This window comes from Parasteatoda tepidariorum, chromosome 9 (assembly GCF_982258835.1).
Source record: "Parasteatoda tepidariorum strain Cologne lab strain chromosome 9, Ptep-v5.0, whole genome shotgun sequence".
In the NCBI taxonomy this organism is placed as follows: domain Eukaryota; kingdom Metazoa; phylum Arthropoda; class Arachnida; order Araneae; family Theridiidae; genus Parasteatoda; species Parasteatoda tepidariorum.
Genome location: NC_141763.1, coordinates 64,933,037 through 64,960,365, shown reverse-complemented (window position 1 = coordinate 64,960,365; position 27,329 = coordinate 64,933,037). Strand labels below are relative to the sequence as shown.

Here is a 27,329-nt window from a genome sequence, read left to right as displayed (position 1 = left end):
TAATCATTTTCGCTATTTTTAAATACTTGATAATATTATAGTTTTTTTTAATAACTCCTGTTGCAACCTAACAAATTTGCTTATGTTTTCCTCCGTCTACCTCAATCGACGTAATATGAAATTGGAAGCCTCTGTGTGATGAAAAGAAAAACTACGATAATATTTTTAAGAAGAAAACTGAGTCAATCTTAGAGCCATTATGGATAATTTGTCTCTAAAAAATATTGAACCTTTAAATAATTGCAAGAGATAACTTATTGATAAAAAAACCCAAACGAGTTATGATTTAACTAATTTCGTTCTTAGTTTTTTTTTTTAATTATAATATTGTAAAATTTGAATACACGTTTTAAAGGCTTCTAAATGTTATTTATTCATTTATTTAATAAATACATCAATACAATCTTACATCCTTTTATTCTACATGATGATAAGTTGTGGCTGTATAAAAATACTGTTTAGCTATAATTATTTTAATCTTTACAGAAAATCATCTTCGATTTCGAGGTGTAAATCGTAGCATGATTGGTTCAAGGTTTCGAGAGAGGAAGCTAGCAGTAACATTAACTTTGTCTCTGGGATCCCTGGATGTCACTTCAAAAATCCGGAATATATGTGCAAGCACAGATTTTTGTTCCAGTATAGCATATTTTTGTCCTACAAACATTGGAAAGAAATGCTATTAGAGATCAAATTAAACACTATACGTCGAAAGCACTTTAATTATGCTTACTTTATTTCGAGTAAGCTAAAAAGAAAACTATTTTCTGTCAGTGCAAAATTATGTATCTAATGTAATGATTAGATAACAAGCATTATATTTTATGGCATTTTACGCCTGATAAAAGCAAAAAATAGTTTCCTCTTCAATTTTTTCGAAAGGAATTTTATAGAAGTAGAAGACATTTAGCATACATCGATTCATAATAATATCATAGAAAAAAATATATTGTTCATTTAGAATACTTTGCGGGATAGAAAAGTTTTTACTGTTGTTTGTAAATTATTTATAAAATAATTTATAGATGTTATTATTTTTTGCTTGTGATTTTAAGACAAAATATGCTCTAAATTTTGCATGCAATTTGAAACTTAAAAACATTCACAATACAATCCACTGCAAGAATTAATTGGTCGGTGTCAATTTTTACTGCAAGAACAACGTTTCGCTACATCAAGCCTAAACCTTGATCAAAATGAACATAATTATGTTGCAGCATTTGAAATAAGAATAACATTAAATGAGTTGTGACGAAATAATCACAGTACGCCAAACGTAAATGATATTACGTACTCTAGGCAAGCTAATCAAACTGTATTCTAATGAGGAAATTGTGTTTATCTACTTTAAGGGATAGTCTACTTTAAAAGTTAAAGCTGTTTTGTGATCGGTATCTATACAATAAAAAACAACTTTGTATGACATAATTGAGATTAAACTAAGTCCAGCTCCAAAATTACTCTTAGATATATATTTTAACATCACACGTCATTTGCTATATTTGACTCTTCCATTGAAATTTATGCACATATGGAGAATATAAATTTAAAAAAATTGAATATTGTACTGTTTTTTTATGTTTTATTATGCATGCGTATATTTATCACTACCTAAACAGTTCCTCGGCCCGGCTGAGAAAGGCACATAGGCATATGGATGTCTTCCAGTTAAATTTTCTGGAAAAAATCTTTCTGGGTCAAACTTTTCTGGATCTGGAAATGATTCTGGATCTCTATGTAACCTATATGGAAAGATAAAGCAATCGGTCCCCTTCTTCACTTCGTAGTTCACTAGAAATTTAAAAATGTGTTTTCAGTAGATAAATAATTACAGCATAAAATAAATAATAATTGCAGAATGTAAAAGTTTTGTTTCCGCAGAGTTTAAAAAGTAAATTCAATGTCTGATTGGGTGAAGTTCTTTACTTATATAGATGTTAAAATATTAAGTTTACTAATACAAAAAATGGAAGATGATAAACAACAACAAACAAAGTTGATATCTTGTACGAAAGAAAAATCGGTCTCTTTTTCGGGGTAAATAAACAAAAAATTGTTAAGATAAAATTTCAAGATTAATTGAATTTTCTTCAAGGATCAAATAAAAAATTGTAAATAAACTGTACTAAAAATGAAGGGTTACTGAGGGTTACTTTGGGATTATAGAATCCGTGTCTTTCTTAAAACACTTACAGAAATGGATAAATTCCGATGTCTGTAAGTAAAAGATATACAGCCAAGAAGAGTCTGTTTAAAAATTAAATTTCACATACAAAGTAAAAAAAAAACTTCCACTGTCAAAGATTTTCTGCAAATTCCATGAGGATTTTTTATTTTGAGAGTAATTGATTGAGTGTTTGGTTTAAGAGCAAGGAATCCGAAAGAACATCCTGGTTCAAATATTAGGTTTCCAATCTTTATGTATGAGTGCCATCAGCTCATACATAAAGATTTACATAGATAAAGATCATACATAAACATTTACACATAAAAGTAGTAAATGTTTATTTGTTTGTTTTGTGGAAATGCATATACAAGAAAATTTTGTAAAGCTAAAGAATCAACGTTTACACATCTTAATATAGATTATCTGGAAACTTTTCATATTAAATTTAAGCTATTTTAATAAATTATTTTTTCATAAAGTTAAGTTTTTATTTCTTTATTTATTTTTCGTTATACCCTTGGATTTAGTTAGAGACCGAATTTGACGAACATTTTTCAGTTTCATTAAATGGAATGGAAAGAATATGGAATCCACTGTAGTATGTTTTTGTAGCTTATATGAAAATTACTCACTATTTGTTATTCTGTTTCATGAAGGAAAATCTTTTTTAGAACAGTAGTTAACACTTAGTATTAAAATATATTTTTACTTACACACTTTGAAGTTTTCTTTAACTTCTCTAGCTATAAAAGGCGCTGAAGGATATAATCTAAGAGTCTCCTATTGCAATTAAACATGAAGCAATAAATCCATTGCAATAAACAATGACAGTATTTCGATATTGAAAATTTTCTAAATAAAAATTATACCTTGATGACACACTCCAAGTACTTCATACGCAATAAGTCATTACGTTCAATTTCTCTTTCATCATCACCCTTAAATATTTCATCTAATTCTTCTTGTATTTTATCCTGTACGTGTTTATATAATCCAACTAAATATAATGCCCAAGAAATTGCAATAGCCGTTGAATCATAACCCTAAAAATAAATTTTGAAAACAACTTACTGCTATTAAAAAATATAATATAAAAGTATTACGTAAAGAAATATAACACTGTCTTGTACCTCTCAATTTGTGACCCTGCAGTATTAGAATACGATACTTTCATTCGCGTATAGATGGCAACATTATAAAGCTGCTTAACACGAAAAAGTTTAATATTTCTCATATCTTATGATGGGTTAAACAACCAGATAAACCACATTTCACGGTTCATTTGAAAAACTACAACCTAACTTCATTGTCCATTACCGGAAGTTCAGCTAACATGTCTAGTTAAATTTCTTTTCTACCGTTTTGAAAACATGCAAGTTGTAAAAGGTTTCAAGCCCGTAAAGGTAAAAAATTTTCCCAACCGTAAACTTTACGGTTAATTGAATGGATAGACTGCTGCAGGATATTTTACCGTAATTTTAGAATGAAAATTCTAACAGCGTATATCTAATTTTGTGCTCTTATTATCATCTTTTTCACGTTGGTTTTCTTTATTTATTACGTGGCATAAAGTATACCCTATCTTAATTAGGAAAAAAATACATTTAGAGTTATTGATTTCTGACACAAAAGCCTAAAAAGGATAGACAACGCCTGTTCTGTTAAACATTGTTAGTATAATTTAAACTTTTGAGAAGTACTGGTGGTCAATAAAGTTTCAATGTGGAGTGTCATCCATGAAATAATATATAATTTCAAAAAAGAATTCTTTAAAATAAAATAAGCTTGTATTATACATTTATACTCATTTACAATACGATTGAAAAAAACTTACAGCTATCATAAAAGTATCCACTTCTTCTCTAATGTCTTCTTCCGTAAACGATGGATCTTTAAAGTGATGCTCTAGCAGCAATTCCAGAAAAGCTCTGCGATGTTTTGTATTTAAGGTGACGTCATTGGCAATCTGACCCACTTTTTGAATTTGTTTATTGTTTTCTATCATTTCTGACTTCTTCTGTTTTATAACCTAATTTACGTAACATAATAATAAAAAAGGCTAAAGGTTTAAAAATGTTCACTAATAGCATGAAACTAATAAAAGTTATCACTGAGTACTTAAGCATATATAATTTTAATATTTACTATTTTTTAATATTATATAATATATTATCAATTACGTTTTTTTTATACTTTTTCCATATTAGTATAAGTTAAAACTACTACATATTTTTCCTTTTAATATTTCGTTAGTCAGCCCTGCAATTTCGGATTATGAATAAAATCATCCCGCAAACGGTAAAAAAAAAATCGCAATTTCCACTTTCGAAAAAGGATTTCGACTAGAAAATAGAAAGTGCAAAAATAAAAAAAAAATAGGTTATGTAGTCATGTACCTATACAATACCAGTTAAGCGGCAAATTTATAAAAGAAGTATTTAACACGTTATCTCAAATAAAGGTTATATCCGTCTGAATTTTGGTGATGAACAAATGACGGTTAAATCCGTTCTAAGAGTGTCTATAGTCTCAGATGAAAATCTTTTTAAGTGACCACTTGCACAAATTCTGGGGATGGGGGGGGGGGCGGGTGAGAGAGCAACAAATACCGGCTTTTTACATATAAATGTAAATTATGTTTACATATTGTGGTGATCTAAATCCTTTAAAATCACTTTTATTTAACAAGGAATCCAATATCAAAATACATGTTTTTTAGTATTATACAGTAATTTTTTTTTCATTTTCTGTTTCAACATAAAATCGGAGAAAAATAAAACAATTTTTTAAATGTCATGTTTTTTCTTTCTGATTTTCAAGATAAGGGCTCTTAAAAAACATGAAATGATTATTATTCCTTTTATGCATAAATTTTATGGTGATGATCAAAATAATTTGAAATTGCATTTATTAAACTAGAACAGAATAATTAAAAATGCATTTTGCTATTTAGAGAAACAAATCTACCTCAAAAAGTTAAAAGTATACAAATACGCTGTTCAGATTCAGGAATTTTTAACTGCTTCACTTACGGTGAAAGAAATTATGTATATTCATTGGCAAAGAATTAAAAACTAACATTTGCAGAATTATTTTTCGAGATAGTTTGAACAAAAAAGTGTTACATCGCACCCCGGCAAGAAAAGTGTCATAAGTCGAAAATGCAGCATTTGAGAAAAATCAACTGAAAGAATACGATAACCCTTATTCTGAATTAGACTCAAAACAAACACAACAGCTCTCAGCTGGAATAATTGCGAATTAGAGATGTGATACTTTTTGAGCATGATGGGACACTTCATGCATATTTTTTATTGACATAACCTCAAAATTGCTGTTTTTCGACATGTGTCACTTTTCTTGCCAGGGTGCAATGCGCAAAATAAAAAACGGACAACCCTGAATAGCTTTTGATCTAATAATCGAATCTTTCTAGGACTCCATCTTAATGGTTTGAGGGGGTCACATCAAATATGCTTATTAATTAGTGCAGACGATATTTTAAGTTACGAAATCAGACACAAAAAAACGAATCTTCACTGAATAAACATACCTTCTTTTTAGACCTTCACTGAATAATTATACTTTCTTTAATATAGGGGGTAGCGGCAATTGGTTAAATATGGTCTCCATAGTTTGGTCAGGAAAGCGAAGTTTGTACCCCCAAATTTTTTGCGTTTTTCGCCATGTCTCGAGGACTTTTTAACTTGAAAAATCCTTAAATACAATTGAAAAATTCATTTATCCAAAAAATCCGTGCGAAAAATAAATTTTAGTAAATATTTACTATTATTTTATTTAGCAAAAGTCGAAAAACTTTTAAATAGTAAGGTATGCAGTTTTTTTTATATAAATTTAAAGTGACTAATTTTACAAGGCAAAATACAAAATTTGAGTGAAATTGGTTGAATAGTTCCTGAGAAATCTAAAAAAAATTGTACATTTAAAATTTGATTTCTTAGGAAATATGATAAATCATTAATCATACTATGAAGACTGAAGAATACCTTTGTCGACAGAACGAAGCTGGTTGGCTTCTCTGCAAAATGTGCAAACGTAGTTCTTCTTATTCGAAAGGAGAGGGGGGGGGATGTATCAAAATTAAACTCTAAAATATTTTGAGAAAATGTTGGTGTTGAGCCACTTACTTTTCTTGTGATGGAATGAACAAGGTCTACCTTTTTGTAAAATTGTCTACCAGATGGAGATATTCTAAATAAAAAATGCGGATGAAGCCAAGGACTCAAGACGCGGCTTACAATTATAGCAGACGCTCTAGAGGGGGAAAAAGAATAAAAAATGAACATTCTTTAAAAGTATTTCTTTGAGCAATGCAGAATTTTTCATAATAAAAATACTGCTGTCAAACTTTTAGTAGTAACTTACTATACATAAATTTACTTAATAAATTTACTATACATAACTTACTATGCATAAATTTACTTCATCATACTATGCATAAACTTACTATACATAAATTTTTATACATTTAAATACACTATACATAAATTTCTGTTTTCAATTTGAATAAAATTGAATTGGAATGTTGTTTAATAATTACAAAATAACTTTTTCTTTCTTAAGATGGAATGATTCCCAAAAGTCATGCTCTGCGAATTTTAGCAGAATAAAACTCAAAACTATGATTAGAATTCCAACTATGTAGAGAAGAGAAATCTTTAACTTTTAATTTTATTATCTTCATTTTGCGCATATCACTAACGTTCTTTAAGTCGATATGTGAGGATAAAATTCATTTGCTCAGCGCATGCAAGATGTACGCAAACGTACACTACCGAGCAACTTTATAAATACCCCATCGATTAATAGGAGATTCTTTACAGATATATTTTCCACAGGAGTCTAATAAAACACTATGCTATAAAGCTTTTAGAACTTAATCTAATGCCATTATTAGCTCTCTAGAATAACTTTACACTGTCTTTAACTATATATATATATATATATATATATATATATATATATATATATATATATATATATATATATATATATATATATATATATATATATATATATATATATGACCACTTGGATCAGTCTGCGTAGGGACCGAGGGTGTGCGGTATTGGTCCTCGTTAAACTGTGCTACCGTAAAGTGCTCGACTTCGCGCGCAGGTCGTCGGGCTACCGAAGCGGGGGTGCCATCCCCTCCGCAGAGGATCAAAATTGTGATGGCATGTCTTCGGATCATCCTCCGGGATGTTTCCCAGACCGTCGCCAATAGCCCATTGTGCAGCTCTAGTGCGACGTAAATTAACAACAACAACAATATATATATATATCAAATCAATGCACAGAATAACAAATCACTTCAGCAGTGCAGTAAGAACGACACTTTAAAACCCTCTTGTTACACTCTATTTGCGCTTTTGTTTTCATATTTTGTAATCTGGCAATCTTTCTGCGAAAACATTTTTAAATCATTCTTGAAACATTTCCTGTCCATGTAAGTTGATCTGATTTCGCTACTCGCTTTATAGTCCATTTTTATACTTTTTTTTCTTTTTATTTTATTTTATTTTCTGTTTTTACATGTTATTTTTACTTTTTGTGTTCTATTTTATTTGTTGTAATTTCTATTCAAAAAATTTCTAAGTACTCCTCACACTATTGAATTAATATATTTTGCTTTGGGTTTATTGATACATTATCAGAAAGCATTCTGTTTTGCGGATATAATCGTGTGAGCTGATGAAAAGATTATATCTTTTTATCCGGTTTTTTAAATAATATTTCATCCTCTTTTTTTTTTTTAAACTGTTGTTTGTTATATTTTTACTTATTATTTCCCCCCCCCTTTTTTTCATATGTCTATAATTTTTCTTTGTTTTATTCTTAATTTTGAACTTTATATATATATATATATATATATATATATATATATACTCCAACGAATGTTACGCACGATCTTGCGTGTGTTTTACAATTGTTGAAGAATGGTTATTTTTTTTGTATTTTATCAATGTATGTACATACCAAATTACATTAAAATCACTCCAGTAATTCTAGAGATTATAGACCAAGTCTACAAATTCACTAAATTTTTTACACTAGTGTATATATATATATTGTGCTTTAAAATGTCATTCTCTTGACATATCTATCATTAAAAAAAGTTTCAATAACTACCATTTTAAAACTCCCTGTACATTTTTCTCAGCATAAAGAATAATTTTCAAGATATTTGTAAAAATAAATTGAGTTTACAATTTGTATATCATACGAAAATTTTGTCATTTCTTGTCTACTTAAGAATGAGGAATTGAAAGTTGTAAAGTTTTAGGGCAGAGAGATATTTAAGTATTTGGAACTGGGAAAGTAACTGATGTAAGCTCTTAACAAATAAGCACACAATCCGTTAAAACTTACTCATGAATTGCTTCGACATAGTCTTTGCCTTCACCTGTTTGGGCATTGATTTTCACCCCCATAGCAGTTTCTGAAAGAAAATTTTCAGTAACTGCATAAAAACTAAACATTGTTCGAATACAAAAATACAATACTCTTATTTTTTGTTAATATTCATTATTATATTAACTGTTTATTTTATTTTTAAACATTCGGAAATAATTCTCGTGTTGAAATGTAGTAAAAGTTTTTCCAAGCTCCTCAGTTCTCCCATATGTGAAAATTCTGTACCTGAAACCTTTACAGGAAATTCATAGAATGAGTAAGATGGCCCAGTTATGATGCTTTATTGAAAACTAAACCGAACTTAAGCCTATGGATTTTTTATTTTATCGGAATACATTAAAAATATTATGAACTGTATAACAATGAATGAAATTAGTTACGTTGAAAAATCGAATTATAGCTGCAACTGAAATTTCATAAATGCGTCCTAAGATATGGGGAGCTAGTTTTATAATTTTAGAAAAATAATGCCAGACGAAAAACGACTGACCCACGCCTAATATTAGGTCGAAATTAAAAGCCTGGTTTAAAGCCCAGTCAGACTAAGACTCTTGATTCAAAATAATTCCTAGAAAGCTGAAAATGATTTTATTTCACTTTAGTCATTTGAAATAAGAATAATTTAAGTTTGTGACGGTTTCTGAAGTTAGCTAAACTTTTGAGACTAAAAAAACTAATAAATTTTCGCCACTTTTTTAGATTTGATATCATAACATCTGAAAAAGGAATTACTCCCAAAATTTAACTGCGAACAAAAGATAAGTAAATACTGTATCGAAAAATATACTTGAACATTAATTTTTTAATCGGAATCAGTAATCAAAAATGAGCAACATTTTTCGCTTTGCATTAAAAAATATTGCACTTATTTTCATACGCCTATTTACAGTAAATACCACTACAAATAAAAATTGTTAGTTATCAGAATCTTATAGTCTAAGATTCTGAAGATAAGCAAGTCTTACATTTTTTCGAACTAAAATGGACAAAAAGTTTTAAGCTAAGTTCTTTATATATATTATAAAGGAATCAAATTGGTTTTCTATTTTTGCTATCTTTGGTAGAGAACGTGTAGAATGATTGTGTTTAGTGCTTTATTTTTACTATATTAAATTTTATCGGAGAACTGAAAGCAAATTTATATGTTTTTAAATTTTTATTTGAGAAATTATTTTTTGAGTTACAAAGGTTTAAAAGCAAAGCGTAACGCTTTTTCAATTCAAAGCGAAAAGTTAAGCTCATTTTTGACCACTGATTCTGACCAAACTGCTCAACCAAATTTAAGAATATCATTCGATGCAAAATTTACTGCATTGTATCGATCTTATAAAGCAATAAATAAAAAAGTATGCATTATTTAGATCTTTTAAGGTAAAAAACAAAAAAAAATGATGCATTGCATAGATCTTATTAGGAAAAAAAAAGGCCAAATATTTAGTATTTTGCCTCTTTAAAGTTTAACTCACTTCAGAAACCGCCGCTCATATTAAACTCATAGTATTCTTGTTTGAAACAAAGTGAAATAAAAACATTTCCAGCTTTCAGGGATTTAATTCGATTGGATTGGATTGAATGTAGAAGTTTTATGACACAAGATCCAAAGGAGGATATGCAGCGCCAAACAATTTGTTGAGTTAGATCTAATGGTAAATTGCACACAATAGTTTCATTGTTATAAAATAAATGAAACTAATAAAATTGTTTATCTCAAGACACGCATTTTCAAAAGCTCATAAAAATCAATAAAAAGCGTAATTCTATAAAATATACAGAAAAGGTAAAACGGTTCATGGGTAGGAAATAAGAGTGAATAAAATCAGATAAAACAGTTATATACTATATAAAATACCAATAGCTCGCAGAAATGTGAAAATGTTAGGATGATGAATATCATCTAACAAATCCTTCATACATAAAATTGAACTATTAAAAAAGGTAAGACGATGTTGGTTAAAACAAGGACAAATGGTTAAAATGTGATGAACCGTAAGTAAAGTATTGCAAGAGTCGCATTTGGGAGGAGATTCTCCAAACAACAGATGAAGATGCGTGAGTCGAGTGTGGCCGAGTCTGAGACGATTAAGCTTTACATCTGCATTACGTAAACGTAATACAGGTAAGGGGTCTATATATGGTTTGATGTTATGAAGTTTATTTTGAGTTTGAAGGTTCCAATGCTGCTGCCAAAGGGACGAGATGAGCTGTCGAAGGGATTTAATTCGAAGCAAGGAATTTTCTCGCTCTAGTTTCCCAGGGCTATTAAATGTTTTAGAAATACCTCTGTTCTCTTTAAGATTTAAATTCGTTAAATTTTGATGTGTGTTATAACCAAAAAAATAATAATAATAAAATAGATAAATAAATAAAGAATAAATTATCTCCTAAAATTATTTTTCAGTATATCACTTACCACAGATAATATCTAATGTGCAATAATTAATTAAAGGAACAACATCAATCCATGAATCTTTCTCAAGTTCACGTAGTCGTGAGATAAGAATATGCGAATGATAAGAAAATACAGGTAAGAAATCTTCCAATATTCGAAAGTGAAAAGTCGGGGTCAATAGTTTTCTTCTGTATTGCCACTTCTTACGAGAGCTGAAAATAAAAAAATATTAAATGAGAAGCAAAAATCAATAACACACATAAAAATGCATTGATTGGTGTTATAAAAATAAATGGGACTGTGGGGTTTAATTGCATTGAGTTCAGAAAAGGACAATGATTAGAGAGTAACAATGGCCGACGTTAATAATTATGAAGGTAAATTTCGAGTCGTATATGTCGAATTTGAAGGAATCAAAGACTTTTTCCATGGCAAGTTTTTTATTTAAAAATTGTATTAACGTTTCAATCCAGCAAATTTAATTTTTTGGACAATGATTGGAGAGAAACAATTACAGATGTAAAACTATTAACAATTATGATGGTAAATTTCGAGTCGTATATGTCGAATTTGAAGGAATCAAAGACTTTTTCCATGGCAAGTTTTTTATTTCAAAATTGTATTAACGTTTCAATCCAGCAAATTTAATTTTTTGGACAATGATTATTGGAGAGTAACAATTACAGATGTAAAACTATTAATAATTATGATGGTCAATTTCGAACCGTGTATGTCGAATTTGAAGGAATCAAAGATTTTTTTTCTAGCGAGTTTTTTTATTTTAAAATTGTATTAACGTTTCAATCCAGCAAATTTAATTTTTTGGACAATGATTGGAGAGTAATAATGACAGATGTGAAACTATTAATAATTATGATGGTAAATTTCGAACCGTATATGTCGAATTTAAAGGAATCAAAGATTATTTCCATGTCAAGTTTTTTATTTTAAAATTGTATAAACGTTTCAATCCAGCTAATGTAATTTTTTTCAATGCATTTAACTCTGTATATCTTTATATAACTAAGATTGTAAACGGTAACTAGCGTTACCGTTTTAGCGTTCGATAACTAGCCCACTCTGATTCAAACTGCCTCTAGCTAATATTCCATTGACCTATATAATAATCAATACCGTTAAAAGTATATTTTGAATACATTTAATCTGTTTTGTCAGTCACTTGCATTTTCATTTATAATACTTACAAATTCTAAAAATATATTATTATGTAACATTTTCATAAGAAAATCGAAACATCTGCATACGGACAAATTTTTCGGAGTGGAACAAAGTTCAAAGATGTTACTTCAGCGGAAATGACTACCCGTAATGAGCTAATAGTTTTTGGTGGAAGAGCCACATTTGATTATTATAAACATTGCATAATAAGGGCATGCTGCGCCTAGCAATTGAAAACAGATTAGACCTTCTAATCTGTTTTAACAATTTAAAACAGATTTGAAGGTAAACTGCGGACTATATATTTATCTTTATACAATACATGCCCACAACATGAAGTAGTTGTGATGAAAATGAAAAAAATTAGAGGAAATGTAGACTAGGAGAACTTTTAATGGGATCACTCATTAAGTTGCATTACAACATGCCTATAAGATACAGAAGAACAAAACTCCAAAATCATTATTATTGAGATTGAAGACACCTTGAAATACTATAGAATAATAATTTGAATATAAGTAATTAACGAGTATTACCTGGTAATAAGACCGGTTCCAACCAATGGGTGACCAAAGTTATAAAAACCGGCTTTATCGATAAGATTACTACTACTTAATACAACCTGAGGGAAAAAAACCTATATGAGCGTATGAAACTATATATATATATGACAAGATTATGGAACACTTCTATGCTAACTCATTTTTCCCCCATAATTTTCAAGAAATACTTGAAAAACTAATTACAGAGAGGTGATAATTTTCTCGCGCATTCAAAATAAAATGATAAACTGCGTGCAACGGAACTGGAAAATGGTTGTTTAAAATAAAAAAAAGTCCGATCATTATGAAGATTTTGCAGATTGTTGTTATCACTAATTTAAGTCTGTCTACAAAATTATTCAAACAAATATTTAAAGTAATAATTTTCAAAAAAAAATTTTGCTAAAGAGTTTTAATTACTTTTTAAATTTTTTTTTAAAAATGCTTTAATCTTAAATGGTTTCAAATAAAGCAAAAACATCTTAATCATCGAACAACATATTTCTTCTAAGCAATATTTCGTGAATCTATTTTTATTCTCTTTTGGTATTTTTGTAAGACAATAAAGTTTTAATGTGCAAGCTTAAAATAAATTAATCCAAGAATTTGTATTCATTTTAAAAAAGCACTTTTCATTAAGTATTAATTGAGGAATAACATCCTTCTTGAATTTTCAAAAATTGAACTTCGTAAAAGAAACTGCTGATACCAAAGAAACTACTTTCGGTTACAAGTTATTTATGAAAAATTAGAAAGATTTCGCAGTTTTACGTATCATCCCGTGCGAGTATACGTGTATTAAAAATATTAATATAAGATGTTGCTAGTACTTGGAACTCATAGCATAAGATAAAAAAAACGATAAAAAGGAGGAAAGAAAAAAAATATTTTTATAAAGAAAAGTAAGAAAAATTTTCCTAACAATTAATAAATTAAGAAAAAAATAAACAATATAATCTTGTGACCAGTTCACTATATTATATCTACAAAAATGGTGCTTTTTTTAAATTGGATTAATATATTCCAAGGCAATTTATATCAATAGAATAATATGAGGAGTACCAAAAAGAAAGAAAGAAACAGATTCGAGAATAAAACTTAAACAGGGTGAATTCGTAAAAATTCACGAAAAATACACACTAAAACACAAAAAGGAACAAATAAAGCGAGAAATGCAAACGGACGTCACATACTTTCAAACCTCTTGCAAAAACTATTCAGAAATAATTTCGTGACTAAGCTGACAGTTTACAAAATACAGTTGACAAGAAAAGTTTTAGCACACTAAGCGAATTTGAAATTCTAACAAGATGAATCAACCAAACAAATCTAAACTATTTTTTATTTACTTCCATCATAGTAAAAACAAAAGTAAATGGAAATGAAGAGCACACTTGCTATAACAGAATTTCAAACAAAAAAAAAAAAACATTAAAATTGTTTTGCTCAGAAACATTACACTCTTTGAGAAACACAAAGTAACATTATGCATTATCGGTGATTTGCTTTTTAATACCTTATATGCAGTCCATTGGCCTTAAGGAATGCCTTTAAACTTCTTTGCATGAACTTCACAAGCTCTTTGTTGATATCTGGTAAATATTCCGGGAACGAATTAATGCAGACTCTGAAGAATTTCTTCCCGTAATGTAACTCTTACTTAATAACTCGTACCTAGTAACTCTTACTTCTTGCTCTAAATGGTTCCAAAGATGTTCGATCGAGTTCAGATCAGAAGATTGTTGGGGAGTGTCTAGCCTTCTTGGTGCATTATAAAGCTACCATTTCCTTGTTACATTCGAGGAATGTTTAAGGATTGTGGGGTTAGTACTTGTAATTTTGCAGTGGTAGGTACATTACAGTACTCCTCCACCAGAATTATACCTGCCAACTTTTACTCTTTTTGAGAATGGATTTTTCAAGTGGTAGTAAAACAATCACCGAAAAACAATCTTATTCAAAAATATATTTATATTTTGACTCGGTTAAATTCCGCTATCATAAAGATTAGTATGCTTTAATATATTCGTTGTAATTATTTATATGCAGTGGTGGTCAAACTCATTTATAATTTTTTTTATAATTCAAAAAGTCTAATGGCATGACATGAGTTTCGATACCACTTTAAATACGAAATTAAAATCTTCCGGGAAAACCGGAAGAGTTGGCAGCTATGTACCTGTGATAGAATTCGTACATAGATACCACTAGTTGCTGTACTTGTGAAAATACCGGGAGAGCTGGATTAAGGCATACCTGCCAACTTTTAATCCCTTCCATTATCATTTTTCCAAGTGGTTTTAAAATGGAATTAAAACTTCAATTTTAAGCAAACAAATACGTTGTATTTGAAAAAACTTAAGTTAACAACCATGATAGTAACGCATATTAATATATGTGCTTAATTTTTGTAAGAATAGTGGTGATCAATATCATTTTAAAATTAAGATTATAAAAGAAAAAATAGTATATAATTACTTCCACTTTAAATATGAAAATAAAATCTTCCGGAAGAGTTGGCAGGTATGGATTAAGGTAACCGGGCTTTTTTGAGTGCTGAATGTGAGAGGTGTATTAACTTCACGGTCGTAGTCGTTCCTGTATTGCATTTAGCAGTCGAATGTATGCAGGCTGACGTTGTGTATGATCGAGACAAGGCTGAGTAGCAACAGCTTGAGGAGGTGAATAATGCTGCAGTCACAAGTAGCAAGTCAACTGTTCAATGTGGAACATCCATCGAAGTAGGCGTTACCATATCGAAGTGGGCGTTACTGTCAAGATAGGTGGGTTCACATCACGTCTGAGTCACCAATGTGGGGTTAGTACTTGTAATTTTGTAGTGGTAGATACGCTACAGGATCATTATGTTGCTGTAATATATAAGTGTCTTGGAAGCCTAATTTTCTATTACTGCTTTTCAGGTTACGACGAAACACCTCTACAGAAGACACAGCTGTCATCCTATCATTAATAATTACCAACCCAATTATTCCAAACCTACAGAAGTGTGCATGCGCTCGTGAAAAACTACGTGAGAAAAAGAGAATTTGCAAATACCCATAAGTTAAAAACGTCAATGTTAAAAGTAGGAAAAAACATTTATAAATGTCTTAAGAAAGGAAATGTAACTTAACTAACTGCTAAAATAAAAATTATTAAAGTACGGTTGTGGACACGAGGTAATACGAAGCATATCTAATTTTAGCAATAACTGTGAAATCCATTTTTGTTTAAATATTAAAAGTAGTTTTCACAATAGATACTGGTTACAAATTTAAAATAATAGCGTTCTGAAACTATAAAGCGCATACTAGTAATACTGCAGAAGTCAGTTTACACATTTTAGTACTGTATTTTGATAAAAGAAAGCTTAGCTGATCACTGAATATATTAATACTTTATTTAAGAATCAATTCATAAAAATTGAATTTTTTTTTTGACTTTATCTTTTGTAAACATAAATACTTTCGGAGAGAATGTTAAAAAATTTTATGTTATAATTGTTAATGTTTTATGTTAAAATTATGTGGTATGCATTAATGTATAATAATGTTGACGGCGATATCTGAAACAAATAAGTTGATGTTTAGAAGAAATATTTAGATACTTTTATATTCCCTTAATATCTATTCAATCCAAATATTTCACAGTCATACTACAGAAATGAAATGACAAATCGTGCTGCATTTCTGTTCTCGGCATTATGTGGTATGCATTAATGTATAATAATGTTGACGCCGATATCTGAAACAATTAACTTGATGTTTAGAAGAAATATTTAGATACTTTTATATTCCCTTAATATCTATTCAATCCAAATATTTCACAGTCATACTACAGAAATGAAATGACAAATCGTGCTGCATTTCTGTTCTCGGCATTATGTGGTATGCATTAATGTATAATAATGTTGACGCCGATATCTGAAACAATTAACTTGATGTTTAGAAGAAATATTTAGATATTTTTATATTATCTTAATATCTATTCAATCCAAATATTTCACGGTCATACTACAGAAATGAAATGACAAATCGTGCTGCATTTCTGTTCTCGGCATATTTTATTCAATATATTTCCTCCATTTTAGCTTTTTTATCTAAAATATTTTTAATTAATTTTGTTAGCTATTTTTAGTTACTCACTCCCTCTTCCTCCAAATTTAATTCTCTTAGTTAAACGAGAGATCATATGACGCAGTTGCTTATAGTAATTATGAACATTTTTGTCAATACGACTGTTTGGATATTGATTTTGTAACTGTCAAGTTTAATGCCTGATTGGATTAAATGTGAATTAAGTTTTGTGCCTGATGTTTCACCCACTAAAACTAACAAAAAGTTACCTCTACTGTTTCCGGTTTGAAGAAAAACACATATGTCTTCATGAATAAAGTGAGTTCAAAGATTCTTTCCTTTTCAAATAGAACACATAATCCACATAAAAAATTTAGGAGGACTGGAAAAAAAAATTTACAATCAATAGAAATTTTTAGATAATATATATTATCATTTTAATTGGGTTAAATAAAGTAAAATTCCGATTACTATACTTCAATAAATTATAACTTCTTTTTTTTACTTTTAAAGAAAAAACTAACTGACATTATATAACAATTGTGTTGATTCTTAAATCAAAATAATCCTTCACGTAAGTTCAACTCAATATGAGAGAAGATTGAGACAAAATGATTTGAGTTCTACAAACGAGCCATTTCGAATTCGAGATTATTAGTTGTTAATATTGTCCACAGTTAACTTTCTAAGTGAAAAATGGGGAGAATACGTTTTTTCTCTATATAATATACAAAGCGAGAAATGACTAAAAATTGTTTGGATCTTAAACATTTTTGCTGGTTTTAAGATGTCTATAACTATAGCTTCACGACAAAACTATCTACCATTGAGTATTTGGACACGCGTCATTGAAAAGAAAAGCAAACTTTATTCATAATCAATAGTTGGTAGAGCCTCCACGAGAGGCAATTACAGCGTGAACCCTCCGAGGCATACCTTCCGAGGCATACCACCAAGAATACATGAAAAGCAGGGTTCGTGATTTTTTTGATTTTTTTTAAAGAAATCAAAAGAATCAGATTTTTTTGATTTAAATCGGATTTTTTGGATTTAAATCAGATTTTTTTGATTTTTATTCAAATACACTGTAAGAACTTTAATTTATGATTAAAAAAAGTTCTAAATGTTTAATCAAATTAACTTAATATTAAAACTATGTTGTAACAATATTTTAGAAGCTCTAACTAAAATAATTTTTCATTATAATACATGGCTTTGAATGCATAGCAACTGTTTTGAAAGAAATGCATGATTAAAATTTAAAGACTAGATTAAATAGAGAATTTAAAGAATACTTCAGGGATCTGTCTGGGTTTTTCTGAGAGGTACCTATTTTGTGAAAATTAAAAATTATATTAAAAAATCAGCACAAATATAGTAAAAATATGGATTTATCGTTTCTTACGAGACACAAAAATAAAATTTTAAGAAAAAGTATTTTGTGTGAGTATTCTATCATTTCTCCTAAAGTTGAATTTGTAAAGGTACCGTTAAACGGTAGTAAATTTGGCTTGGACAGACCCATGCACTTTAACTATTAAAACAAAGTTTCAGTTAGCAAACCATAACTTTAATTTAAAATTGTGATTTCTTTTTTTTTCCTCTTGATTTTTAAAATGACAAAATAAATGCAGCAGACTGTGTTTATAAATGTAGTCATTCATCAAATAATAAATAAATATTTAATCTACATATTTTTATATTAAAATATTCATTTTTAATTCTATATCAAAATAGATAAGTTAAGCTAAAAAAAAAAGTTAGAAAATCTATCTACTCATTGGAATTTTTTTTTCACAAAATTTCTTTACAGAAAATCTGATAATGTCAAAGATACTGTAAACAAATTATGAGAAAAAAATACCAGTTAATAACCCTACTGCATCAAATAGACTTTGAAAGAGTTTGAAAGGGAAGAATGACACTATATTTGGAAAAATACATCTGAATTCATCAGCCCTCTTTTTTTCTTTTTCTGTTTTTGGCATATTAGGGTAATTTCTTTTTAACATAACCTCAAGCTTCAGAAATACACATTTTCCACCAATAAAATATAATGTAGATTTTAATTCACGCTTTTTCATTCAAAAGGTAGAATTTTAATTAACATTATTTGTATAATTTTTAAAAAATATTCATGTTTATTAATTACTTTCTACAGCTATGCAAGTCTATATTAAGACAGCATTAAATGTTTACTTTAATCTGTACTTTCAATCTCAAGAATCAAAACATTTTTAAAAATGTAATTTCAAATGTGTTGGAATGTAACACACACCAAAAAAGTAATTTCATTAACTAAAATTAATTAATGCAGCAATTTATTTAAATTAAATTTTAATACTAAGAAAAGAAAATAATAAAAGTATTAAAAATTTAAAACACTGTTTTTTGACTTTTAAAATCAATATATATAGATAAAAAAAATTATTTGATTTAAATCAATGATTTTTTTAAAAAAATAATTTGATTTAAATCATGATTTAAATCGTGATTTAAATCAAGCTGATTTAAATCAACAAACCCTGATGAAAGGCCTTTCCATTTCTCTTCTGATCTTCAGTAAGAGTTCGGTCCGAACATGGATGAAATATAGAGCACCTCCAAAACCAGTTTCACTGTCTCCCCTACATTTTTGGTGGGGGTACGTGCACTTCCTGGTTTGTTAAGTAACCCGAAACTAATCGACTAAACACTGTCACAGAAAAGGGGGATTGCAACCTGCGCTTGTCAAAGATTTTCAAAAAGAGTTGAACAGAGTAAAAGTATTTGGGAAGGAGGGAGCAAGACCCCCTACGGAGAAGATTAGTCCGCAATCGTCTCTTGGAGAATGAACTTGGCGGTGGAAGTTGCCTTCCTCCCTTACTCAAAGGTAGAAAGTGACTTGTGTTTCAAAGGCTATATTACAAAAAGTAATAAAGATAAATAAATAAAAAATTGACCTACATTTTCGTGGATAGGAAAAATTATTAGTATTTTTTTCGAATTGATCACTCCGATTCTTAAACAAGAAAAATCGATTCAAAGTATGACAAGCCCGCGATAGACTTTACATGTTAAAAGCAGAATTGAGGAGTCTGCTTGGTTCAACACTTTTCTCCCGGCAACCACGATTGGGGGGAGCGACTTTCTGATCATTTGAGCTCGCCCCGTGTTCTTTGTTCGACAAGCTTTCCACAAGTCCTTCTGTGGCGGCTAGTGGTATTTTCTTCCACTCGGCTTGGAGAAGACATGTAAGTTCTTTCATCGATTTTGGACAGGTTGTACACCCCTTAATTCGGCTATCCAACTCGTCCCAGAGTTTCTCGATAGGGTTCAGGTCTGGGCTCTGGGCAGGCCAGTCCATTCGATTTACCCCATTTGTACCATACCAAGACTTGTTGACCATCGCAACATGACAGCTGGCATTGTCGACCTGGAAGTAGCAGGGTTCTACCCCGTAAAACTGCCACAACGTAGGAAGCACATTGTCATCCGAGTAGGCATCGCAGTGCAGTAGGCATCGGCGTCGAGCTTACCATGAATGAAGACCAAGGGTCCCAATACATACCAGGAGGGCGTGACATATCTCAGGACCGCAGAAATAGTCATTTGCATAGGTGTCCAAATACTTATTGGTACATGATAGTGTATAAGCCAGGTACGTTTGTTTTGTTCATATTTTATTGAACAGAACAAGAATATTCGTCATAGACTCCGAATATAAATGGCAGAGATAGTTATTTGTAACACCATCGAAGTTGGGACTTGTGTTTGCAGAAAATAGTGCTTAGTGTAATCCCAAAAAATAAAGGAAGAAAAAGAAATTTGAATATCAAAATAGATGATTTGGTTTTCGGCATTATGCTCACGGTGTTTACCACGGCTTGAGATCGCAGCATATATCTCACAGTTTGTAATACGTACATCAACTGGTACCGGTTTTTTTCCCTTCGAAAATAGGAAAGTGAAAATGCAGTAAATGCTATTTGCTCTCTTAACTTTCAATGAGATTTTTCCTGGGAAATGTCACCTGTATGAGGCCTAATCTCTGATTATTTCGCCAGACCAAGTGAGAGCTAAATCTTTAGCTCGTTTTAAAGACAAGTGATTCATTTTCGTTCGGAAACGACCGAAAATATTTTGAAAGCATCTCTGCTCTTTAAAAGTAGTGGAGAATCCAACATTCCACCAAGGAAAGGAGGTGATAAATGTGATGGCGAGGAGGTAAAATTCGAGGTTTTCTGTACATTTTCCTCAATAGCGTGATATTAACCAAGTTTTGGAACTTCAAATCTTTATTTCTAAGTTTAAATTCATTTGCGAATATGAATCTGTGAACGGTAGTACATTTAAAAGCTACATTCTATTGATATTTTTAAAGTTAGCAAATGACAATATACTTACTACACGTCATATAATCGATACCATTGTGAATACTTTTAACGATACTTAAAAGAAAACTATAGAAAAAGAGTATGGGTGAACATGTCAGATGTGGTATGGAGTTCGTAGCAATTTCCGGATGATTCAACTTTTTCATGATAGAAATAACTAGAATAAGTGCCAGCTATAAAGAAAAGATGGAAACGATGTCAAAAACAAATTAAAAAATATCAAACTATAAACAAGAAAAATAAATAAATTATAAACTTCTTTTTTTATAACTTGGACTTTTTGATTCTTACTATTCTTAAAGTGTTTCCTTCATTGATGACGGAAGTCAATTTTAATTTAATATTTTAACCAAATAATTTTATACGACTGTTTAGATAAAACTTGAAACAAATTTATTATGTTCTTTTCTTCTTTGAAAACTTATTTAAAAAGACTTTTACACTTTTACTTATTTAAATACACTTTAAAACTTATCACCAGCAGTGATATTAATATTAATAAAATAATACTGTCTATTAAACACTTAAAATTGAACGAAATAATATTAAAAATTTTTCTTTTATTTTCTGCTAATCCACAATTTTATAAAACTCCAACTAAATTCAGGTTTATTACTATTTGTGTTAATAGTAAAGCGAAAAAAATGGCATTTTATTTGAAAATGTACTTCAAACGTTATGAAATAAAATTAGCAAAAAGACTAAAAGAACAGTCACCTGAATTTGATTATCTATTATAATACACAAGTTTTAAAAATCCAAAAATTATTTTAAAAAATTGATTCTGTAAGCTTTTTATATTTCAAATACTAATATACTTCCCATCTAAACTATTAAATTTCTTGATAACCTTCTTAACCGTTTGAGTAGCTTTCTCTTGTTCTGCACCGAAAATGTAATAAGGGAGAATAAAAAATATTTTTGTTGGTAAAAATACATAATAATTAGTGTTAATTATAACCATTTCTATTGTTCTCCAAAAAACATTACTACGCATTTCATTCCGCACTTTTAGCATATATATTTAGCATATATAGCATATGTATATAAGAAAACTCTTCAGCAATCAAACGGTTAAAATTTATGGCTTATTTAATCTTAATATTATTGATGAAAAAAGCTGGAAATGCCCCGCTTATATTAACCTAAACAACAATTTTATTCTATTTAATGACGGCCTTTTTAACAAATTATTTTATCCTTGAACTGCCGTGCAGTAGAAAAATCAAAGTAAGCGACACAAAACTCTTTACGACAGGAGAAGAATAAACTATTCCGTTTTTTTCTTTCAAATACAAGGAAGCGGAAATTAACGGTATTCAGTCGTTAGCTGTCATGTCTCTCGACTGTCAAACTTGTCTGGGAGATGTCGAAGATTTTATAGAAGAGACGTAACTTGACCAAGAATCTCTCTGACTAGGCAGAGGATGTTCCACAAGCCGTTTTCCACATTCCATCAAGCATTGCGATGACGAAGAAGCAAACTTGACTTCTTGGGTAGACTACTATCATTTGCCGTTTGGAGTATTACAGTCGTAACACGATCAAAAGCAGCACTTATAATATGATGTATTACCATGTCATCCATGATATGAGCAAATAGAGCCAGATGATATATGAAAGTTAAGGATCTGGGGTTTGTGGAAACTGAAGCAGAATATAAAATTATGAGAGTAAAGAGATCGCTGTTACAGAGATCATCACTCGCAGTAACGTTTAGGGAAGGGCAAGATAACTGGTGAAGTTAATGCTAAATCAATGGAGGAAAGGTTCATGTAGGTCCATCCAAATAAGTTTCCTTGCCTTTATTAGCTAACTGAGATTATGGTCTGGATAAAATGTGGAATTGTACGTCCCCGTTCATTGGTGGCTGAACTTGCCCACGATTCTCTGTGACCATTTAAATCTCCGAGAAAATTAAAATGCGAAGGTAACTTGATCTGTCAGTGAATTTAAATTTGCTACGATGCATGATGCAGTAGATAAACAGAGCATACTGTGAAGAGTTTAATGAGGTTGAGTATATGGTAAAAGGTGAGTATATGGTAATTCATTTGAAGTTAAAATTGCAAGTTTGCCATGAGGTCTACTTCCATTATCGTCCTGAGTGTCAAAATTATACATACGATTTTTGGACCGCAGATAAATATTTTAACAATGAATTTGGTTTTTAAAGCAATATTCTAATTCTATGCTTCGGAATTCAGTCTTTTTCCATGATCAATAATACAAATTATATCTCTAATTATATTTCTATATTGAAATTAATCTTTTTGCAATTGCAATTTTTGAGAGATTTTATCTTTTACGATCCAAAAAAATTCTGTATTAATTGATAATCATATTTCTGTTTAGTTCTAGATAAAATGCAGGAGAAAAATTAAAAGAATAAATGGTAAAATTGAGGGAAGTACTGAAAGGTGAGTGTATAAAGTACAAAATTGTTTCCTGAAATTGTAAAGTGACAAAAATTTGAGTATTTGGGAGATTACAAAGAATTAATATTTATTTACATCATAAGATCAACCACAAGACCTAAACTATTCGAAATTTGAAAAAAACTCACTATTTCACAAATTTGAAAGGAAAAAAAATTCCCTACTGTAAATGTTCGAATTCGTTTGAATTAAAGCCACAAAAATTGATTTTTAAATATTATTTGAATAAATGAACCTCTTCTGGTCTCGCATTAACTTAATGAAATCTTAAAAAGAAAAAAAAATCACGAACAAATGTAAATTGCAGTACAAAAAAATCCTAACCACTTACCTGTTTATTTTCTTTGAACATAAGTTTAATTGAGTAAAAATAAAATATTTTAAGCCATTAGAAGCATTAATAGAAAAAATGTAATTTTAAGTTCTAAAAAAAATAATAATGAAAAATTATGCATCTCAATTTTCACTCATTATTAAATAGATTAAATTTGTATCAGATTTGTAGTAACATCCCTTACGAAGTTTAAGGTTGGTTTGAGGTATCGATGTTGTTTTGAGGTTGCTGAGAAAACAATCATAAAAATTATACCTCGTAAAGGTTGTAATTGAGGTGTACGAGGTTGTTTTGCATACACTTCAGCTCTTTTTGAGGTTGTTTAAAATTCACTTCATATCAACCAAACTGATGAGGTGAATTCTAAGGTATACAAGGTTGTTTTTCTGATAATTGAAACAAATGAGGTATTTATGAGATAAAAAAATATTTACCTTATTTCAACTAAAAAGAGTGAGGTCTTTATTGAGGTGTATTATGTCATTTTATTTATATCTAAGATTCTTTTGACGTTGTTTTAAATTCACTTTATATCAACAAAACTGATGAGGTGATTGTAAAGCTATACAGGTTTCTTTCTGATACTTATAACAAGAAAGGTATTTATGAGGTATAAAAAAATATACCTTATTTCAACTCAAGACATTGTTGTTGACATATGCCTGTTTAGGCAGAGGGGTGCGATTGATCTTGTTTTCCAGTGGCGCCATCTTTGGCCAAGGATTCAGGTATTTATTGAGGAATATGAAGTCATTTTAGTTATACCTAAGCTTATTTTGAGGTTGTTTAAAGTACACTTCACATTAACTAGCTCACTTCCCAGAGTTCCGTGCGAGCTGACAAATGGCGTGTTTGTTGACAATCGAAAGTCTATGCGAAATTCAGTATGTGTGTTTGACATTTATTAATTCAGTTTTATCACTTTTAATCAAATATTATGCTTCAATTTTCAAATTTAAATTTTATTATTAGAGGCTGTTGTTGTAGGCTTAGCAATAAGAGATAACAAGAGATAGAAGAGAGCAATAAGAGATAGAAGTATTTCTCGTCGCTGTTTAGGTTAACGTTACTGGTGAATCGTAACAGCAGTTTACGCATAGTTTATTTTATTGTTTGCTATTTATTCAAATGTAACTATTTTTTTAATTTTGCTTAGGAGTATATGTTTTAATGTAGCAGTATGCAAGCTGATTACTTGAATAAAATGTTCATAATTTCTCGTATAAATAAATCATTGAAAATTGAAAGATTTTAAAATAACAATTTTGCTTTGAAATTCTACTACAGCTGTATGCTGATCGTTTGCTTGGATATCTTTATGCAACGTTTATATTGTTGTTTATGAGTGAAAATATGTATAATAACACTCCGTTTTAAATCTGATTAACATGCGATTTCTTTCTGTAATGTGTGTATATATATATATATATATATACACACATATATATATATGTGTATATATATATACACATATATATATATGTGTATATATATATATATATATATATATATATACACATATATATATATATATATATATATATATTTATATATATATATATATATTTATATATATATATATATATTTATATATATATATATATATAAATATATATATATATATATATATATATATATACACATATATATATATATATATATATATATTTATATATATATATATATATTTATATATATATATATATATTTATATATATATATATATATAAATATATATATATATATATATTTTTTTTTTACAGAGCTTATCCACAAGTAGTTCCCTGATATTGCTGAGATGAGCTAGGCTGTAAATAGCACACGTGAAGCAGCGAGGAAGTGGCTAGCAAGCTACTGCTCACCCTTCCCCTGGGAAATAGTTCTGTATTTATACCAAAAAGAAGAAGTAATCTCTCACAATAAACTACAGAATTTATGTAATTGTTGATAATAATAGTTTGCCTGATATTTGATAATTGAAAACTAGTAACTGTGCTAGCTCACTTTTTCATGTTTGATCACAAAACTGCTATTTTTAACTACATGTTATGTTTTAGCAATTTACCCACGTTAATTTACTAAGCAGATTGTTATTACTTATTAGAATACTAAGCAGAATTAAATAAAATTCTATTTCAAGTTTAAACGACAATTTGTTTCAGGGTTATGCATCTGTTTATGGTTCACTACTTCAAAAATTAGCGAATTTCGGAAATCTTAAATTTTTTAGAAGTAAATCTGTATTGTTTCTTTTGTAATTTTAGTGCTTAATTGAATAAAAATCAATTACAAATAAAAACATTTAGTGTTTTAAAGTTATATGCATTTTTGTTTAATTTCATCCTATGGGATATGTTTTTATATTTAAAGAAATGTTTGTGACAATTAGTTTTATTCTGCTCGTTATTACAAGTTATATAGGAGATATTTTACTCAACTTTATTTTAAAGTATTATTTCAAATCGTTCACTCCTAGAAATTTTCATCACATAAAATTGCTCACAACGTTAAAACAAAAGCTCCTTATCAGCTTGTAATTAGTTCTATTCGATTGAGTGTAAAAATGCATAAAAATTGGTACATAACTTTAAAATTTTAATTCATTAAATGATTGTGGATTACACTGATTAAAAAATATTTAAAATAGCTATTTTTTACACTTATGTGGAAGTCCGTTACTGAATCAGCTTCAAAAATTTATAAAAAAAAGCTATTAATTTCATGTAGTCGGACAAAAAATTTTAAAAATATAGACTAGGTTTATTGAGTTTAAAGATTTGTAAGAAAAAAAGAAAGAAAATCTAATTATCAAACTTACAAATACCAGGCGCAAAAAGGGGGCGCAGCGCTGAATCGGCTAAAATTAGATTATTACAGTAAAAAATATTTTTAAACTGAAAATCTGACTCATCGGTGATTTGAGAAACAAAGGTTTAAACTTACAGCAGACATAAACACAGGCGCTTGTCATTAATAGAATAATTTTAAAAGAACTGGTAGTTACTAAATGCATTGTGCTAAAGTGTATTTTTTTTATTGAGATTTATCAAATAATACTGAAAACATGCGTCAATTTTTGAGAACATAGGAAAAAAGACCTATATTTTTATGGCTTTCAAAAAATTTATGGGAATAAATTGATCATCCTATTTATATGAGATTGAAAGATGCTAAGTTTTGGCACAAGAGTCATATTTAAGTATTAGAAAAGTAACTGTTAGCTCTTAATAAATAACAAGTTAAGAATATGAGTTAAAACTTACTCAAGAATTGCTTTCCGGCATTGATTCTTACGTCTATAGCAGTTTCTGAGAGAGGTTAATAGAACAAAAGAATACAATTAAAATAACGGCGTATCTGAAGTTATTAACTGGTATCAATGAACTTTTG

The 27,329-nt window shown here is 29.2% G+C and overlaps 1 protein-coding gene across 1 annotated transcript; it reads right to left on the bottom strand.

The window, feature by feature from the left end:
* Positions 1-356: 356 nt before the first annotated feature.
* On the bottom strand, positions 357-27,329 carry LOC107456123 (cytochrome P450 4V2). Its single transcript, XM_016073905.4, has 12 exons — positions 27,203-27,329; positions 21,178-21,340; positions 17,061-17,173; positions 12,710-12,795; positions 11,016-11,206; positions 8,561-8,630; positions 6,316-6,442; positions 4,002-4,196; positions 3,037-3,210; positions 2,881-2,947; positions 1,612-1,791; positions 357-657 (listed from the first exon to the last, which is right to left on the bottom strand). The coding sequence occupies exons 2-12, from the start codon at positions 21,311-21,313 to the stop codon at positions 491-493; spliced, it is 1,506 nt and encodes a 501-aa protein (XP_015929391.2). The 5' UTR covers positions 21,314-21,340; positions 27,203-27,329; the 3' UTR covers positions 357-490.